Here is an 18,076-nt window from a genome sequence, read left to right as displayed (position 1 = left end):
ATATATATATATATGATTTGAACAATAGCTTACCAGAGCTACTCTTGAAATAGAAGACCCTTCACATAAAGAGAATTGACCCTCATTTCATCTGATTATATCCCAGAGGTGAAAGAATGAACTGAATCATGTATGAAAATTAAGTTCCTATAATGCCAAAAATAAACACGACTCATTCATTTTCTAAAGTTTCTGATTTAGTAGGTGAAGAATAGGGTACAGGAGAAGGAACCTTTAAATTTACTGCAAAATTTCTAATGCAGATGAACCACATTTAAGAAATTATGATTTAAGCAACGCAGAAAAATTATTTACTATGGTGAGTTTATACTAACCGTAGGATAATGTGTTGTTCTCCTTTCCTGGGCTTTATATTCTAGATTAAACAGTACTTGTAGTTTCAGCCTAACACTTATTTTTAAGTAAGTAAATTCTTGATCGATAGTGGTACATTTAAATTTTATATTTTCGGCCAAATCAGTCATCAATGGGAGGAGAGGTCCTTGGCCCTGTGAAGGTTCTGTGCCCCAGTGTAGGGGAATGCCAGGGCCAGTAAGCAGGAGAGCGTAGGGTGGCGAGCAGGGGGAGGGGGAGGGAACAAGGGTTTTATCTTGTTGTTGTTTTTTGGATTTTGTTTTGTTTTTTAGGGGAAACTGGGAAATATGACATGTAAATAAAGAAAATATCTAATAAAAAAGTAAATTTTATATTTTCACAAAATCATCATTGTAAGACTTTTGTTAAACTTACTACTGAGTATTTTATTTCTATTTTTAAAAGATTTATTTTATATTATACATATGAGTGCTTGGTCTCTATTGTCTATGTACATCATGTGAATGCCTGGTGTCCAAGGAAGTCAGAAGAGGAAGATGTATGGCCTGAAATAGAGTCACAATCAGTTGTGTGCCGAGGTGTATGCTCTGGGAACAAAACGCAGGTCATCTGCAAGAGCAGAGAGTGCTCCTAACCACTGAGTCACCTCCCCAGCGCCATTATTACTGAAAATTCTAAATATCACTTAAGTCTTGGTTACTCACCCATTCTTGAATAAAATTTACAAGGATACAAGATAATAACATATAAAATGATACTTTATGTTACATTATTTTCTTGCAAGCTGTAATTTACCTTTTTTTTAACTTACCTTTGTCCTAGCAAAACTATATGTTTAAAAAGTGGCTCATGCCCTTAATCCCAGCACTTGGGAGGCAGAGGCAGGCAGATTTCGAATTCGAGGCCAGCCTGGTCTACAGAGTAAGTTCCAGGACAGCCAGGGCTACACAGAGAAACCCTATCTCAAACAAAACAAAACAAAACAAAAAGATCAAAACCTGATAGTACAATACTATATTTTTCCATGAATTTTCATTAAAACAAAGAGATAACCAAGGTCCGTTCAGAGAGTTTTCTAAACACAAACACACACACACACACAGTCACACACACACACACACTTTCCCTGCACCTTGATCTTTAGAGTAAGGATGGTAAGGTCTTGAAGGTAGTTATTTGGTACTTTTTATTTCTTTTCCATCTTATGAAGTTCACACTCTCGGAATCCCACTAAGGATTAAAAGAAATTGATTGCTCAAAGAATAGAGTCATAATGTTTTATCTGTAAAGGGAAGCTATTAAATAATTTAGTAAATATTTCAGTGGTATGGGGTCATGATCAATGGAAACTATGCAACTCTTCCCTTCTGCCAGGAAAGCAGCAATTTCATCTGTTCATAAGAGAAGAGGTATGTAAACACACTGATACGGTTCTCTTACTAACGTAGGCAGTGGGTTAAATTCAGTCTGTAAGCTGCAGTGTGATGAATGAGCATTGTGCTAACATATGAAGGGTAGATTTGGTAACTTTACATAACAGTAACAATGACACAAAGTTTCACAGCCATATCACAGCACACAGCCATGTGCATGTGCGCACACATACACAAGCACACATACTTACATTTGGACATTTTCATTGTAATTATTAATAATTAGAAATTTGGACATTTGAAAAGAACTGTTGAAATATTTTAAATAAGTTCAGTTAAAAGGAAGTTACTGTGTACTTAGATGTGCAGAACTTTAAAAGTTCAGCTATCATAAATGTGAGCTTCAGAAATTAGGCATGATTACTTTGCTACTTATTCATCTTGTGTTTTTATTAGTTATACTTTTAAGCAATACATGCATATTACATATATATGTATAATATATAATTGCATATATATTAGATTATGTATATATGTGTACATATATACATATATATATATTTGGGGGTATTATAGGGCTATAGTCAAGGGTAACTACTTAATTCTTTCTTTTTGAAGGAAAAGTAGCTATTTTACTGTAAGAGAAAAGCCATGCTAACATTCCAATAAGCTTCTCATAATAAAGCAGGCAGTAAGTCACATTCAGTTTGTAGGCTGCATGTATCGTGTGTGTGTGTGTGTGTGTGTGTGTGTGTGTATTTAGAAGAGTCTTTGAAAGGTTCTTTCTTATTTCTCTGTTTTAATGAAAATTCAGGTTGACATAATAGAAGCAGCTAGAATTTATCTGTGAAACACTTAAGCATCTAACCCATAGTAGATACATACAGAATGCTATTTATTGGCCTAATTATTCTTCTTAACACCTTTTATTTCAACTACAGGGAAATAACTAGGTCTTCTTCAGTTTCTTATTTAAATAAATAAAAATGCTGTGTGCTACTTTCAAAAGTTTAGAATTGATGTTCCACTAGCAAATAAAAGGAGGAAGATGCATGTATGTGAGTGCGTGTGTGTTTGCTTACATAGACATGTACATGCATGTGCCCAGGCTGGAGGTTGACAACAGATAAATTCCAGTAACCTTTTTACACTTAGGCACAATCTCTTACTCAACCTAAGAGCTCAACAAATCTACTAGTCTAGCTAGGCAGATTGTCCCCAATGTGTTCGTTCTCAGCCTCCCTTGTGCTGAAGTTACAGACAGGCTACCTTACTCACTCAGCATTTTATAGGCTATAGATATGAAGTGTTCACATTTGTACAACAAGTACTTTATCTCCTGGCTGTCTTACAGAAGTCTTCTCTGAGCCCTCAGCTAGGAACGCTTCCTGTGTTCAGTGTGTTTGTTTGCCCTGTGATCAAATAGAAAGAACTCTAAGACTGTCTGTTAGAACACTAGTCTCATCATGACATTTCATAGCAGGTAAGGGAATACCTTGCTTTGTGTCTCTTCTCAGACTCTATACTGTGCAAATCAGGAACCCCATGTGAAGTTTTCTACCTCTGTATCCCACTGTCACAGTGAGTGAAATCATTTGTGAATGAGCACACTAATGAATGAACATACATTCAGGTGACAAATTTTATGGTATATGTCTATGCCAAAATGGTTTAAACTTAATTTCCTTTCAAACACTGTAGTTTTAGATCAATGGTTTCTACACATGTATGTCTATATTCTTTTATAAAGATTGTACCTATAAACCACTGATGTACACATTTTGGTTTCTTTATGTAGTATTGATAATAAATTTATTTATATATTCACTTTTCTTTTTCCACAATAACTGTATTATTAACATTGGGAAGTAAAACAGTATTGGCTCTTAATTTTGGTGTTCTATTATATACTATCTTTAATGAGACAAGGCCACGGTCAAGCTATCTGCTGTATCTAGGTCTCAATTTTTAATCTGTAAAGTGAGGACAATATATCTCAATGAAATTCTGCAATGATTTTTACTCTTATGTAAAGTAACATGACAAGCTATTATTGGGATCGATCAAGCAGGTCACTTCTGCCAACAATACTATGTATCATGTTTGGAATAGACTTCATGTCATCTATTTTCATAACAACAATAATATCAATAACTAGTGCTCAAGAACTATTTGTTTAGTATTTTACTAAGCACAATGGCTCTACTCTTTACCCTTGCACAATGTACAGGGATGAGTGACAGATGTAGAACACAATGTAACACCTTGTAGGATGCTAACAGCATAGACTGATATGTGACAGAAATCAAGGGGAAAATGAGAGAGCTAGGTGATCAGAGTTACTGCCTAGGAAGAATGGGTCTTGTCCTAGCCAAATTGAAGCTATGTAGAGGATTTGGGTCAAATTGTAAGGAATGGGCATGGTACAGAATGCAACAAAGTGATGCTTACTACACATGGAATTTCACTAAGCCTTTCAAAGAAGTCAAGGTAGTCAGTTAAACTTATTCATACATTCATTCATTCTACCCGTATACCTGACCTTGTTCCAGATACTTGCAAAGACAAGCAGTGAACAAATTAAGCAGAGTTTACCTTTGTTGCAAAGAAGGACGGTGAAACAAAACCATCAGATGTGGTAGCTAGGACTTGTGTTATGGAGAAACAAAAAGAAGGGAGAAAGCACAGGAGTCTTTCTGAATATAGCCTGGGGATAGTCTCACTATTGGAGGAATAGTGAAATGTAAGTGAAATGTGTGGTGTCACACACCTACAAAGACAGGTCTCAACTATTCCCCCTTCTCACTCACCTCTGTAAAACACACATACACACACACACACACACACACACACAGAGAGAGAGAGAGAGAGAGAGAGAGAGAGATGTTGGAAGGACAGGACTTGTTTGTGATAAGGGTAGGGAGCTGATTGTACTTTCAAGAGCTGGATTTATGTCCACAGTGGAATGGATAGGGAACCTCTCACTAGGAAATAAACAGATCATGGTGGCCCCTAGAGGTGTCTGGAGTTGATATATCAGGGAGGGTTGTGGTTTTTCTTGTTACTGGCAATGAACTGTTATAATATAAACAGAAACAGCAAGGTGGTTGTATGAGGATGTCTGAAGCAAAGGGTCAGGAAGGAGCTGTATCTATACATGAAACAGGAAACAAGAAGTTCTGGTCAGAAGAACTGGGATAAGATACAAGGATAATTTGGGTATCGGAAATGAACTTGAAGTAGATGAATCACTGATTGTGGGGGATGAACCAGTAGAATGAGTCAGAGGCAAATGCCACATATAGATAATGGTGATCGGAGGAGGTGTCCTTCAACCAAGACAGCAGCTCGGAGTAGAGTCATGTTCGTTTTATTTTGGAATCAGTTTAGAATCCCAAAACACTACAAGATAATTGCAGAATATTTGCCAGCCAGAGTTGCAGTTGCTGCACAAGATAAATGCTCTACTGGGCTGTCCAAATGAGGAACCTGGGAGTCATCACAAGTTGTTGCCTGTACTTCATGCACATCATCTTCTGTTCCCTCAGGCTCTCCTCCCTCTTCCTTTTCCCTTCCAAAGACTCTCCCTTCTCTCCATGTCTCTATGGTCAAATTTACACTGGCTTATTTCCCTCATTCTTCATAGCACATCTTCTCTATCTTTACCTCCAGTTTAATTCTAGAATATATACTTAAAGCACAAATCTCCTAGGGTAAAAGGTAATGAGTGGCAGCACACTATCACTCATGGAGTTGTTCTTCAGGCATTCCTGTGGCCATTCCCTAAGCATGTACTATTTTCTTTACCCTTCTGTAAGTTCAAGAATGAGTCCTTAGGGAAGTTGTGATTTCCCTCATTTAAAGAGAGATCCAGGAGCACAGAAAGACTCAGTAAAGTAGTCAATGGGGAGAAAGTGGTGTACATGAAGAAGCTGGGAATGAAACAAGCTTGTTCTCATTCTGTTCATTTGAAGGCAGTGGCTCCTAGTTCATCTACATTTTAAACAAATAAATAAAGTCCACATTTTCTCCTGATTCACACAGCCTTTCCACCCCCACTGTCATTCATGACGGGGAACTTGTACTGTTCTAGGATTCTACTCTTTCTCTTGCATAAGCTGTGTGATGGGCCTGCAGCCTAGGAATGATTGTATGCTTGATGTCCTTATGTAGACTTCCATATTTATTCTGTGTTCCATGTTTTGTTCTCCTTCCTTACACGGAGTCCAGACCTATTTATTTTATGTTTCCCAAGTTGATCCATCCTTCCTGACTGTTATGTCATTCCAATAAAGTTAATGTCTCCAGTATTATTCATGTTGTATTTAATCCTCTATGAAGCTCCATGTCTGCTTTCCTTCTACATAGTAACATATTTAAACATATGAGCATCTTTTCTCGGATACTTATTCACATCACCAAGCACAGTACTTGTATTTGGGTAGAGACTTGGCAGCATTTTATTTTATGATGTAAGAGAAGGAAGGGGAGTTTGAGGGAATAAGCTAATCCACAAAACAAAATTTTCTCACTGGAGACAGGCCATAATTACATGACCTTCCTTGGCTCACCAATTGTTACCTATAGGCATTCACAATAATAAATTATCATTGATGAATGCATAATTCATATTTAGTTACATGGTTGAAGCACTTGTTTGGTGAGAACTGTTCACGGAGTCATCTTTCTCATGTATCATAATATTTAAAGAGAATCTAAATACTATACATTCCTTGATTGAATATGCACAATAGAGGGTCTTGAACTCAGGGGAAATCCACAGCATAGCTCTTCATTTATCAAGTTCTCAGGCACATGTCTGAGAAGTCACTAGGGTTCTGGTTTTAAAGTATTTCATTAAGGCACTATGATGCTTTCTAAAAGTACAGGAAGATAGCAATGGCCAGGGGAAGAATGGAAGAAGGCTGATGAAATGCCAGAGAAGATAATCTACATCTAGGGAGCTGAATATGGTGACATCATAATTTCCATCAAATTTTTGTTTTGTTTTGTTTCTTCTAAATGTTAACCAGTTTCAACGTTGGTGAGTGAAAGCAGGGAAAGTTTTTGATCCATGCTTCCTCCAGAGTTTCAAGAGGCAGTAAGAGAATTCAAAGAGGCTGAGGTGTTAAATGATAATTTTAGCCCAAGTCTCTTGCTGTAGTTGGATGATGAAATTTAGCCAAAATGCCTGTAAGTCTCAACAGTAAACAATCTGCATCCTATCTAGGACTACACCTGTAACCAAGCAACTGAATCTCAGCCATTCATTGCAGCTCAATCTCTAGCCAATCAGAGGTCATGAGCAGCCAGACTACTACCATAAAAGGCAGTGGATCAGGTTACTTTGGCTCTCCTCCTGTTCTCTGACTGTAAATACAAACTCAGTTTATGACAGGGAGGGATACTTTGAACTGACTTTTCAACCCATCATGGATTTTTTTAAAAGCTTTCCATTGAGAGACTCCCAGTGACCTTGAGAATCACAGCCACAAGAAAGAAAAGGAGATGTGTCCCTGTAGAAGCCTTTTGATTTATAAACTATATACCTAGTCATCTAGGTAAGTCAGTATGAACCCCCACAAATAATAGACTGATAAATCTGAAACTCAGACTAAAATCTTCTAACCAAATTGTAGATACATTGCAAGCATAATTTTTTTTTTTACCAGACATACATACAGGTGGCACACCATTAGAAGTCTCTGCATATTCTTCATTGTGTGGAAGACATGACTAGGCATGATTGCATCTCTGTCACTGTCTCTGACTATTTAGCTCCTGAGATGAAGTGATATATATTGCAATCATGGGCTGTGGGAGCATTTGTGGCATAGATTTCATGGAGTTCACAGAGTAGACATGTGAAGCACTTGGGTCCTCAAGGACATTTTAATACAATAGAAGTAAACTATCCTAAGGACTTTTGTAATTATACAATCAACTCAGTCTACAAAACTAATTGAGGAGGGACAGGTGAGATTGCTTAGGGCAATGGTTCTCAACCTTCCTAGTGCTGCAAATCTTCAATAGAATTCCTCAGGTTGTGAAGACCCCCAAAATAAAAGTATTCTTTGTTCCTTCTTCATAACTGTAATTTTGCTACTGTTATTAATCATAATGTAAATATTTAATATGCAACCCCTATGAAAAGGTGGTTAGATCCCAAAAGGGATAGTGACCCACAGGTTGAGGGCCATTGGGTTAGTGGTTAAAAGTACTCGATCACTGAATTTAACCTTCAACTCCTACTTGGTGGAAGGAGAGAACCCACTCTTAGAAGTTGTCTTTTGAACCTGCACATGCATGTCATGGCACATGTGGACTTGTGCATATATTCACACTCACGTGCATGGATGCACGCACACACATACACACACAAATAAATGTAAGGACTAGTTCTTGAGGAGGACTCTATAGTCTTTCCCCATTTTATATAAAAGTATTTTAAGTGTGGAATTAATTTATTATTCTTCCCCAAACCTGATCTTAAGAATAAATAAGCAAGAAAGAAGAAATGAGTACTTAAAAACATATATATTGTCATGTTATATATCACAAACTGTTATTCATCCTTGCATTTTCTTAGAGGTGGTTTATTAAAAGTTTAAAAAAAATAACAAGCATATTCTTTAAAATTGAACTTACCAGAAATACTGCTATAGATATTCCAACTAGAAAGCCTGCTATCACATCTGACCAATGATTTCGATATTCTGCTACTCTGTTGAGTCCAGTAAGGAAGGCCAAACACATTAATCCCAAGCACAGGACAGGCTTAGCAAGTCTGGTTCCTTTGGCCTTGATAGTGCTGGTAATGTACATCTGAAAGAGCAAACAAAACAAGACTTTACACAAAGGCACTTTCTTGAGATTTACATGAAATGCATTATGAATAAATTACAAAAATATAGTTATCAATTATATATGCCTGTATGGCTTTAGGAATCACCTACAGTGTATGATTTTTGTAGTTTAATAAATGTTGGTTGTGAGCAATTTGAACTGTGTAACCTAGGCGACCTTCCAACTCCCTACATAGAGCTGAACTTGATTGTTGGGATTATAGGTGTGTCCCACCACACCTGGGATGGATTAATTAATGATGATTTCATAATTGTGGAATTTAAGTGGGCAATGCAAATTATTTGATTTTACTTCTCTGGCATGGCCATTTCTTACTAATGACCATGTGTGCACATATATGCGGCTGTGATCAAATGTATCAGATCCCCTGGAGCTCGAGTTATAGGCAGTTGTGAGCTGTGGATATGGATGCTGAGAATCAAGCAACAGCAGTGTGTGTTTTTATCTGCTGAGGCATCTCCTCAGTTCTATAGCAACCAATTCTTATGCAACAACATCCGACATCAAGGAACATGAACAGAGTTATCCCAAGGACCCTCCTATCCTCCAGCTCTCACACACTTTCTTTGCACTTTAGTTTCACCTGAGTTTACATGTTTGATCCTTCTCAACATTATCATTAGGAAGGGAACATTGATGTCGTATTAGGGTTTCCATCTGTATGCACTTTATGGGAAAGACAGATACTTGATCAAATAAGAATTGTAAAAATAGCTAGAAAAAAGTTAAGTGACAATTTCTACCAAACATCTAAGTGAAGACATGCCTGAAAAGAAGGTTGTCTAGTCAGAGCAGAGCCAAGGCTGGCTTTGTATGTTGCTGTCTGAAAACATGAGATTAAATGTTAATACAGAGCACAGAGTGTCAACTGGTTACACGGAAGGAAATAAATACAAGTTGTGAGCTGGCATGCTCAGAAATAATTTAGTTCTCCCAATCTCACTTATTATGTAGCTTCATTGTTCAGAACTGAAATCACATATCATTCTATTAGTGGACCTATTGACTTCAAGTGGATAGTGTCAGTTAGTGTTCAAGTCAACTATACTGTTATTGTGTAAGAGGCAGATTTGAAAGTACAACTAGATTGTATAGTGTTGATAACAGGAATATCTGGTACTGATAATGCACTTAGAAAAACACTTTGGAGAGACCCTCCAGAATACACCAGAGACCTGGGAGGTAAGAGGCTCTTATGAATCAAAGGGAGGACCTTAGATAAAATGTCTGACAGTAGGGAGAGGGAAGTTATAGAGCCCAACTTCAACAGAAAGACAGGGCATCAAATGAGGAATGGGGTTGTCATCCCACAGTCACATCTCTGACCCATAATTGTTCCTGTCTGAAAGAATTACAGTGATGGAAATGGAGAGGAGCCTGAGGAAAAGAAGGTCCAGTGACAGACCTAAAGTGAGATCCAGCTCAAGGGGAGGTCCCAAAGCCTGACACTATTACTGAGGCTATGGAGCACTCACAAAAAGGGACCTATCATGACTGCCCTCTGAACAACCCAACACACAGTTGAAAGAGTCAGATGCAGATATTTGCACCCAACCAATGGACAAAAGCAGCTGAGCCCTGTTGTTGAATTAGGGAAGGCTGAAAGAAGCTGAGGAGAAGGGCAATCCTGCAGGAGGACCAGCAGTCTCAATCAATCTGGACCCCTGAGAACTCTCAAACACTAGACCACCAAACAGACAGCATACACCAGCTGATATGAGGCCCCCAACACACATACAGTAGAGGACTTCTGAATATGTGTTCATTCAGAGATGATGCACCTAAGCCTCAAGAGACTGGAGGCTCCAGGGAGTTTAGAGGTAAGGTGGGATTGGGGTGTGGAGGCATCCACATGGAGACAGGAGGAGTACAGAAGAGGTATGGGATGTGCAGCAGTTGGAGGTGGGTGAGGGGGTTGGAGAACAGAATATGGAGTGTAAAAAATAAATTAATTTTTATATAAAAAAGGAAAACATTTATGGATGGCTATTATGTATTATATTCTATAATCTTGACTGTTATCTCGAGTCAGATAGGAGCTGCATTTGCTTATGAGGGTAGATCAAAAAAGTAGTGTCTAAGCTTTTCATTTCATAATGACCATTTTAGAATACTATGAAATTCAATAATTATCTTCTTTGCTTTCGTTTTTCTGGGGTAATATCTGCAGCCTGCTATCATCCAGAAGAAGCTGCATGCATTCATAAGCAGTTCAAATGACTCTAGCTCCCCATGGCCAAATTCTAGCTCATTGTAATTTGTGTCAGGGCTCAATATTCTGGGTGAACTATAAAAGGAAGAAAAAGGGATTGTGTCAGTTGGCTAATGACATGTCGACTAAGATATGTAGATTTTTTTAAGCCTGTGTTCTGGGTTCATAATCATGTCAGTTAGAGAAAACAGGAATACCCAGGGGAAGATGAGAAAGAGCAAAGGATGCTTCTGCTCTTGTGAGAGAGTGTTAAAGAAATCTGCCTGCAAGAATAGCAAGAATGTCAAGCTAGGGAGGCTTTGCAGTGATCCTGTTAAGAGGGTAATTCCTTGTCTGAATGGTACATAGAATTTGAACCTCTCATGGAATCTTCTTTAAACACAGACAGAAGTTTGATTGATTTCTTCACATCTGCAAAACTCAAAAGATACTCTACCCTTATTATAGTAAATGTGAATTAACTGAATGAAATGAATCATGCTAATATCTCTTATATTTGTCACTTAGTGAATGGTTTGTGTCCAAGGCAATGCTTTTAAAACTTCATTTCACTAAATATTTAATATAATCCTATAAATCACTTATCATTATTACCTTCATTTTAGAAATGAAAGAAATGCATCAAGATAAAGCTTATTGTGGACCACACAACTTTATTTTTGAGGTGGCACCATTGGCAAAGAAAAAATGGAAAGGGACTACGAACAAAGGTCTTAGTCACTGCTTATCATAAGACTTATTTCCTTCCTTCCTTGAATTGCTTACATTGAGTGTCTTACTTGAATTGTTTTTTTAGGGGGGGGTAAGGGAAAAATGGCTTAGAGACTCAGAGTACCTGACAATGCAAGAGAATTGGATCTCTCTCTCTCTCTCTCTCTCTCTCTCTCTCTCTCTCTCTCTCTCATCTCTGTCTCTCTCTGTCTCTGTCTCTCTCTGTCTCTGTCTGTCTCTCTCCTTCCCTCTCTCCCTCCCTCTCTCTCTCTCTCTCTCTCTCTCTCTCTCTCTCTCTCTCTCTCTCTCATACACACACACACACACACACACACACACACCACACAAAGATGTCAGCATGGCATTCTAAGAGTGACAAGATACCCTGCTCCATCATTGGAGGAAACTATGAAGACAAATTCCCTAAAGAATCTCTATGGCTTTGGTAAATGCTTGCCATCATTCCTCTCAGATACAACTTAACTCTTCCTTGGTCAATTCTGCTACTACAAACTGTTGGCTTGGTCTATAGCTGCTTCAAATTGAAAGATGACTCATTTCTTAAATTACCCTACTGACTTAAGAAAGCTCACAGAGAGGTTCCCGATCAACCTCACCACTGTGGAAACTAATGTAAAAATACCATTGGGAATGCCAGGGCCTATAAGCAGGAGAGGGCGGGTGGCAGGCATGGGGAGTGGGGAGGCAGCTGGGGCTTGTTTTTGTTGTTTTTGTTTGTTTCTTTGTTTTTTAGAGGGGAAACTGGGAAGGGAGAAATTTGCATGTAAATAAAGAAAATATCTAATAAAAAATAATAAAAAAAAGAAGTTCTGATGTAGTGCATTTTTTCATTTGCCTTATAAAAAAATCATTTGTCTTTTTGTTTGTTTTTGAAAAAAAATATCATTATTAGAAAGAATTTAAGTTTGGCTTTTCTTCTATTAAATTCGAGGCTAATGTCCCAACCCAAAATGGAGTGTGGGAGGTCACAGAATTTCCAGAGCTAGTGGAATTACAAAGGTGAGAAGAATTTTACAAACCATAAGTATAAGATTTATAATACCAACAATGCTTTGGAAAATACACATACTGTTGAAACATAACCACCATGAATATAACAAAAGACAAATTAAAGAAATTTTCATTTGAACTTGGCAACTCTCGAGCAGTTTATGAAAACAAGTACCATATAAAGAGTTTATTTGTGTGATCCTTGCAGAAAGTCTACTAAGGCTAATCTGTAGTAGGAGAAATTATAGCATAATGATCTATCAAGGAAACTGGATGTAGACCAGAAATTGATTATTTATGCTTTGTTGGTTTCTAATTCACTTATGAAACCATCTAGGTTAACCAGATGTGAAAATGTAGCTAAAATAAACACAAACAGAAGGAGAGTGTGATTTGAGCAGGATAGTTTTTTCCTCCATCCTCAAGAATCTGTGGACGCTTACAGCCTGTGCATTTAGCTGTGTTATCAGTCCTTACTCACCCTTTCTACACATGTCCAATAGCAAGAAGATGCAGAAGGCCAAAGCTCATCATTTGATTCCTGTTAATACTCCAGTATATATTTCTTCATATGTATCTTTGCTTATTTAAATTTATAAAATGATTGATACATATACACATGGATTTTCCAACTCATTTTCTTTTACTAAAGAGTATCAACATGTTTAAGAAAATGTACGTATGTGCCAATGGTTGTGTTAAATTTCTCAAAAGAGAAAGCATCTAAGGTTTGATCCTGAAGGATGGGTATGGGTGGGTGATCCAGGCTTGGGGAAACCGAAAATCTTGTGCAGAGCAAACCTGGATATAGGACACAATCCATGAAATTCAGTCATGAGTTCTCAAAGAACCTTGCTCATCTTCTTGGAGCTCGTGCCACCAGGTCTGGTTGGTATTTGTCTTACTTGTCTCTTGTATCCCAGGGAAGACATAGAAATCAAGTCCAGTCCTAAACTGTAAACTCTGTGCTTGGCTCTTGGCCCAACTTCCAGGAAGTCTTCAATAAAACTAGACTTAATAATGAGAAGATTGAGTGAGGTGCAAATGCTGAGATGAAAGAGAGAGAGAGAGAGAGAGAGAGAGAGAGAGAGAGAGAGAGAGAGAGAGAGAGAGAGGACAAGAGGAGAGTATTTTGTAACATTTGCCTCTCTTTAAAATAATGCATATAACATCATGTTTCTTTTGATTACACTACTCCATCAAAATGACCTTTTCCATTCACTGCTGTATCTGAGATGTGTAGGCTTTTTACACAGTAGACATTCAAAACTTACTGCATGAAAGAAGCATGAAAGGTATCACTACTTAAAATTATTATATGTGTGTGTGTGTGTGTGTGTTTATTAACTTGTTTTTCTCCTTTTATTATTTCTGGTATTTCCAGGAGCAATGTCTGCCATGGAGTAGTCACTTATGACAAGAAGAATATGAGTCCCCAGAGGAAATCTATGAACCTCCCTTACTATTTCTTATGAGTGTGTTACCCAATCACATAAGTCTTTGAAAATAACATCCCCTAAGTTGTAGCCAGAGAGAAAGACTTGGTGAAGCCATGGATGAAAGGAACACAGATATTCTATGATAAAGTTAGGAAAGGTGAGGTATTAATTTGCCACTAAAATGTCTTCATAGTTAGCCATCAAATGACAAGTTCACTTTAACCCAAGGAGACCCATATTTGACTTCTGACCTATGAAACTCTAAGATAACATACTTAATTATTCAAAGTTGCTGTGTTTGTGGTATTCTCCATGGTAAATAAAAAACAACTATACTCAGGCAGTACTTGTTTAATGTATGGATTAATTAATACTAGGATTTATAAAAATGCTTTATGGAGTAAAATAAGTATGCCATGTGATTGGAACATATAGCTTGGAACTAGAAAAAAATAACAGGAGTGTTCCAACTCTAATGTTTGCATAAGGCAAATCATGGTGATTTGAACAATGGCCCCCATAGGCTGATATATTTGAATGCTTGGTATTCTATTGATGGAAGTATTGGGGAACCTTTATGAGGTGTGGCCTTGTTGGAGGTCTATCATGAGTGTAGGGAATGAAGTTTCAAAAATCCATGTCATTCCCAGTTAGCTCTCTCTGCCTCATACTTGTACATCAAAATGAAAACCCTTAGCTACTGTTCCAGCACCATGCTGCCTATATGTGGTCATGTTCTTAGAGGTGATGGTGATGGACTCTAACCATTTGACGCTGTAAGTGACAAGCAAACTCTTTCTTCTGTAAGTTGCATTGGTCATACTGTCTTGTCACAGCAATAGAAAAATAAATAAGACACAAATGAAAGCATGTCTGTTTACATCACTATTTAAAATTGACTTATATATTTGTTTATAAAATTGTCTTCCTGCTTTTATTAAGTCTTATATTTTTAGGAGACACATTTGCTTTGCAATAATCACTTCTGACAAGAAGACTATGAGCCCATTGGGCTAAAATGAACTTGTCATCTGGTCAGCACTGAGGACATTCTAGTGGCAAATTAATCCCTCACCTTTCCTAGCTTTATCATAGAATATCTGTGTTCCTTCTACCAATGGCTTCACCAAGTATTTCTCTGTAGCTACAATCAAGGGACGTTGTTTTCAAAAACTCATGTGATTGGGTAACATATTCATAAGAAATTGCAAGCAAGTGGAAGATTTAGAGATTTGTAGTAGATTACAAACACAAATGAAAAATAAGATATTACTCCACAGTGTGATAAGGATTAATACATAGCATAGCTAACGTGCTTAGCACAGTACTTTTGTAGTAAAGCCAAAATACCTGCAGTTATTAAACTGGAGCAAGAGTGGGAAACATTATACTTTTAGGATAAAGATTCTGAAGAAATGCCTGAAAGATAGTGCTTATTCGACTTGCTGGATTCCTTCTCCAGTGTGCATGATTTTCATCATGCTATTTCATCATTTCCTCCCTTCTATTTAAACCCTGAAGGGTCACACCTTATAAATGATGGTCAGGCATTCTTTGCCTTTGATTTCCTCTTCACAATTGACTAAACAGCTCAATATTCTCTCCCAAGGTAAAAATAACTCAGTGGTCATACTCCTGAGAAACCTGGATCACCAATGCACCTGTAGCCAAAGACTAGCAGCCTCATGTTGAGTAGAAAATCTAAAGAGATACTTGTGTATCACTCTCTTTGGCTATCATATTGAAAGACTAGACTCCAAAGAATTCTTTAAAAAAGATCACTGGAAATTTCATACTACACAAAACAAAAAGCTAGAGGCACAGCTTTAGCCAGAGAAGGGACTTGCCTCTCAGGAAGATATTTCATAAGTCTTTGTTTTTGTCAAATTATCCTATGTCTATTACTTTCTTACTGCTGAGAGAAAACGCCATGACCAAGGAAATTTATAGATGGACTGGTTTATGTGACTTCCAGTTTAATACTCGCTGTCCTGCTAGGGAAGCATGGCAGTCATGGAGACAAGAACGGAATGCCCACAGCTCACATCTTGAACCACAAGCACCCAAAAAGAGAGAGCACACTAGAAATGACAAGAGTCCTCTCAGAGCCCTCCTCCAATGACACATCCAGCAGCATGGCTATGCCTCCTAGACATCCCAAACAGGACCATCAGTTGGAAACCAAGTGTTCAAATTCTTGCAACTGTGGAGAACATCTTGTCATTTCAAGCATCACACCATATGAAAGTGTGTGCACTTTTCCTTCCTCTTTCTTGATAAAATTATACACAGTGCTACAGCAAAGAGAGAAATGAGAAGCTTTTCTCCTCCTTGGATAATACAAACTCAAAAAATTTTTTTTCATTTTATAATGTCTAGTTCTTATTCTTTTAAGATACAGGAAATCTATGCAGCAAGCTTACAAATGTAAGTGTGCTGTTAATATACCTACACATTGGGCAACCTGAGGACCAGTTGGCTCTTTAGATGGCAAACTATCAGCCCAACTTATCGGTCCATATTTGGTAATTAAGTGTGGGAGTGTAATGACGGGTTGCCTAGGAAGGTTGAGAGAGCTTCAACTCCAGATACCTCAAACATGATGACTACAGTAGTTGGCTACCACCTCATTCCTAACCTGGTGCCATAAAACTTGCTCCTCCACTATTAACCCTAATAAGAATGTATTACTCTGAAAGTTCTCCGGTTTTACTCTTTGTTTGACCTCATAAAGTACCATCTCCCGCACTCTACAGCCCCGGAGCATGCAGATAAAGCATGTTGCAACACCCCTACCCTGGCCACCCGTGCAGGACCATATAAACCTTGCCCCAGATACCCTGGGCCCTCCCCAGGGGCCTAAGTACCCCTTCTCCAATAAACTGAAAGATCTCTCCCAAGCTGTTCTGACGTGTGCTTTTTGCCAGGCCCATTGGGCACCAAGCTGGACTAGAGGGAGAGAAGTTTAGCTGACTGAGCTTAGCAGCCATGCAGTATCTCAGTTGGCAAGTAGTGCCCTGGCAATGAGTGCACAGGATGGCAATAATGTCAGGGTTAGAATATCTTTAAATGTCTTAGGTTTTGACAACATTGGTTAATATAATCTAATAAAATATTGGGATTTATTTCATATTTACATAATGTTATTGATCATATTGTTCTGACTGTGATCAATTGAGTCTTCTGTAACTTCTTAATGGAGGTTGAAGCCTGTTCAAGTTTTCTTTTTTTTCTATACATTTAGAATTTTTCAAAGTAGCACTCAATCTTGTCAAAACCACCTTAAACTTTTTTCCTGACACTTACCATCCTAGCTCTTCCACACTTTCTTTTCTTTTTGTTCTTCCCTAGTTTCTAGTTAGTTCAAGGGACTCTGTTGTTGGGAGCCATTTTTTGCCTGCTTCTGTGAAAGCCTGCCTGTCAGGCAGTGTCAAGGCAGGTCAGGATTTGCTGGCAGATTTCCTGGCCTGCTGACACATGGAATGATAAGAGAAGATACATTTGAAGCTCAAGGGAAGGGGCTGAAGCTTCTATTAATCTTGGTAGAAGACAGTGATACCTCCAGTTGGCAAGAGATTTCCTATATACATTACCCAGTTTCTGCTACCTTGTGGCTTTGTTTCCCATGACACTGTAAAGTATAAAAAGCCTGCGAGAATTAAACTTGGAGCTGCCATAGTATTCAAGGATGTTTAGAAGGGACTAGATGTATCAGAGCAACTAAAGTTTAGGGCAGGTGGAAAGGCATGGAGATAATAATACTGATAAGGACACACTTATCCCAGGTGGGAGATAGTAGTGCCCAGCAATTGTGTCAAAAGGAAAGTTAATAATGAACAGCTGTGTGTGTTTGTGTCTTTTATCCATGGATTCAAGGGAAGCTGGGGCGGGAGGTAGAACAGCCAGTTCCCTGAGTTTAGATGAGGTAGCAAAGCTACAAGCTACACAGCAATTTTAATGCAAATAAACTCGGGGGTTCATTTAAGTTCATGTTTGAGACCTGGAAACATTATTGTTATAGTTTTACTTTATATTATTATCTGGACTTTTAAATTTACCCAAATGTGGGAAGCCACTTCATAAGCACATCGCCATTACAAAATGGCGATGACATTTGGCTTGCCGTT

At 38.0% G+C, this 18,076-nt stretch overlaps 1 protein-coding gene across 6 annotated transcripts in view; it reads right to left on the bottom strand.

The window, feature by feature from the left end:
• The window catches only part of Plppr5 (phospholipid phosphatase related 5), a 274,811-nt gene that overhangs the window by 24,681 nt on the left and 232,054 nt on the right, over positions 1 to 18,076 (bottom strand). For all 6 annotated transcript variants that reach the window (XM_031375292.1, XM_031375294.1, XM_031375293.1 and 3 more), the window contains one exon: positions 8,358 to 8,534. In XM_031375292.1, the coding sequence (XP_031231152.1) occupies positions 8,358 to 8,534 (177 nt within the window). The remainder of the gene's footprint in view (positions 1 to 8,357; positions 8,535 to 18,076) is intronic.

This window comes from Mastomys coucha, unplaced genomic scaffold, assembly GCF_008632895.1.
Source record: "Mastomys coucha isolate ucsf_1 unplaced genomic scaffold, UCSF_Mcou_1 pScaffold16, whole genome shotgun sequence".
Lineage (NCBI taxonomy): Eukaryota > Metazoa > Chordata > Mammalia > Rodentia > Muridae > Mastomys > Mastomys coucha.
Note: the sequence above shows the minus strand (reverse complement) of the source record. Positions and strands in the feature narration are given on the sequence as shown.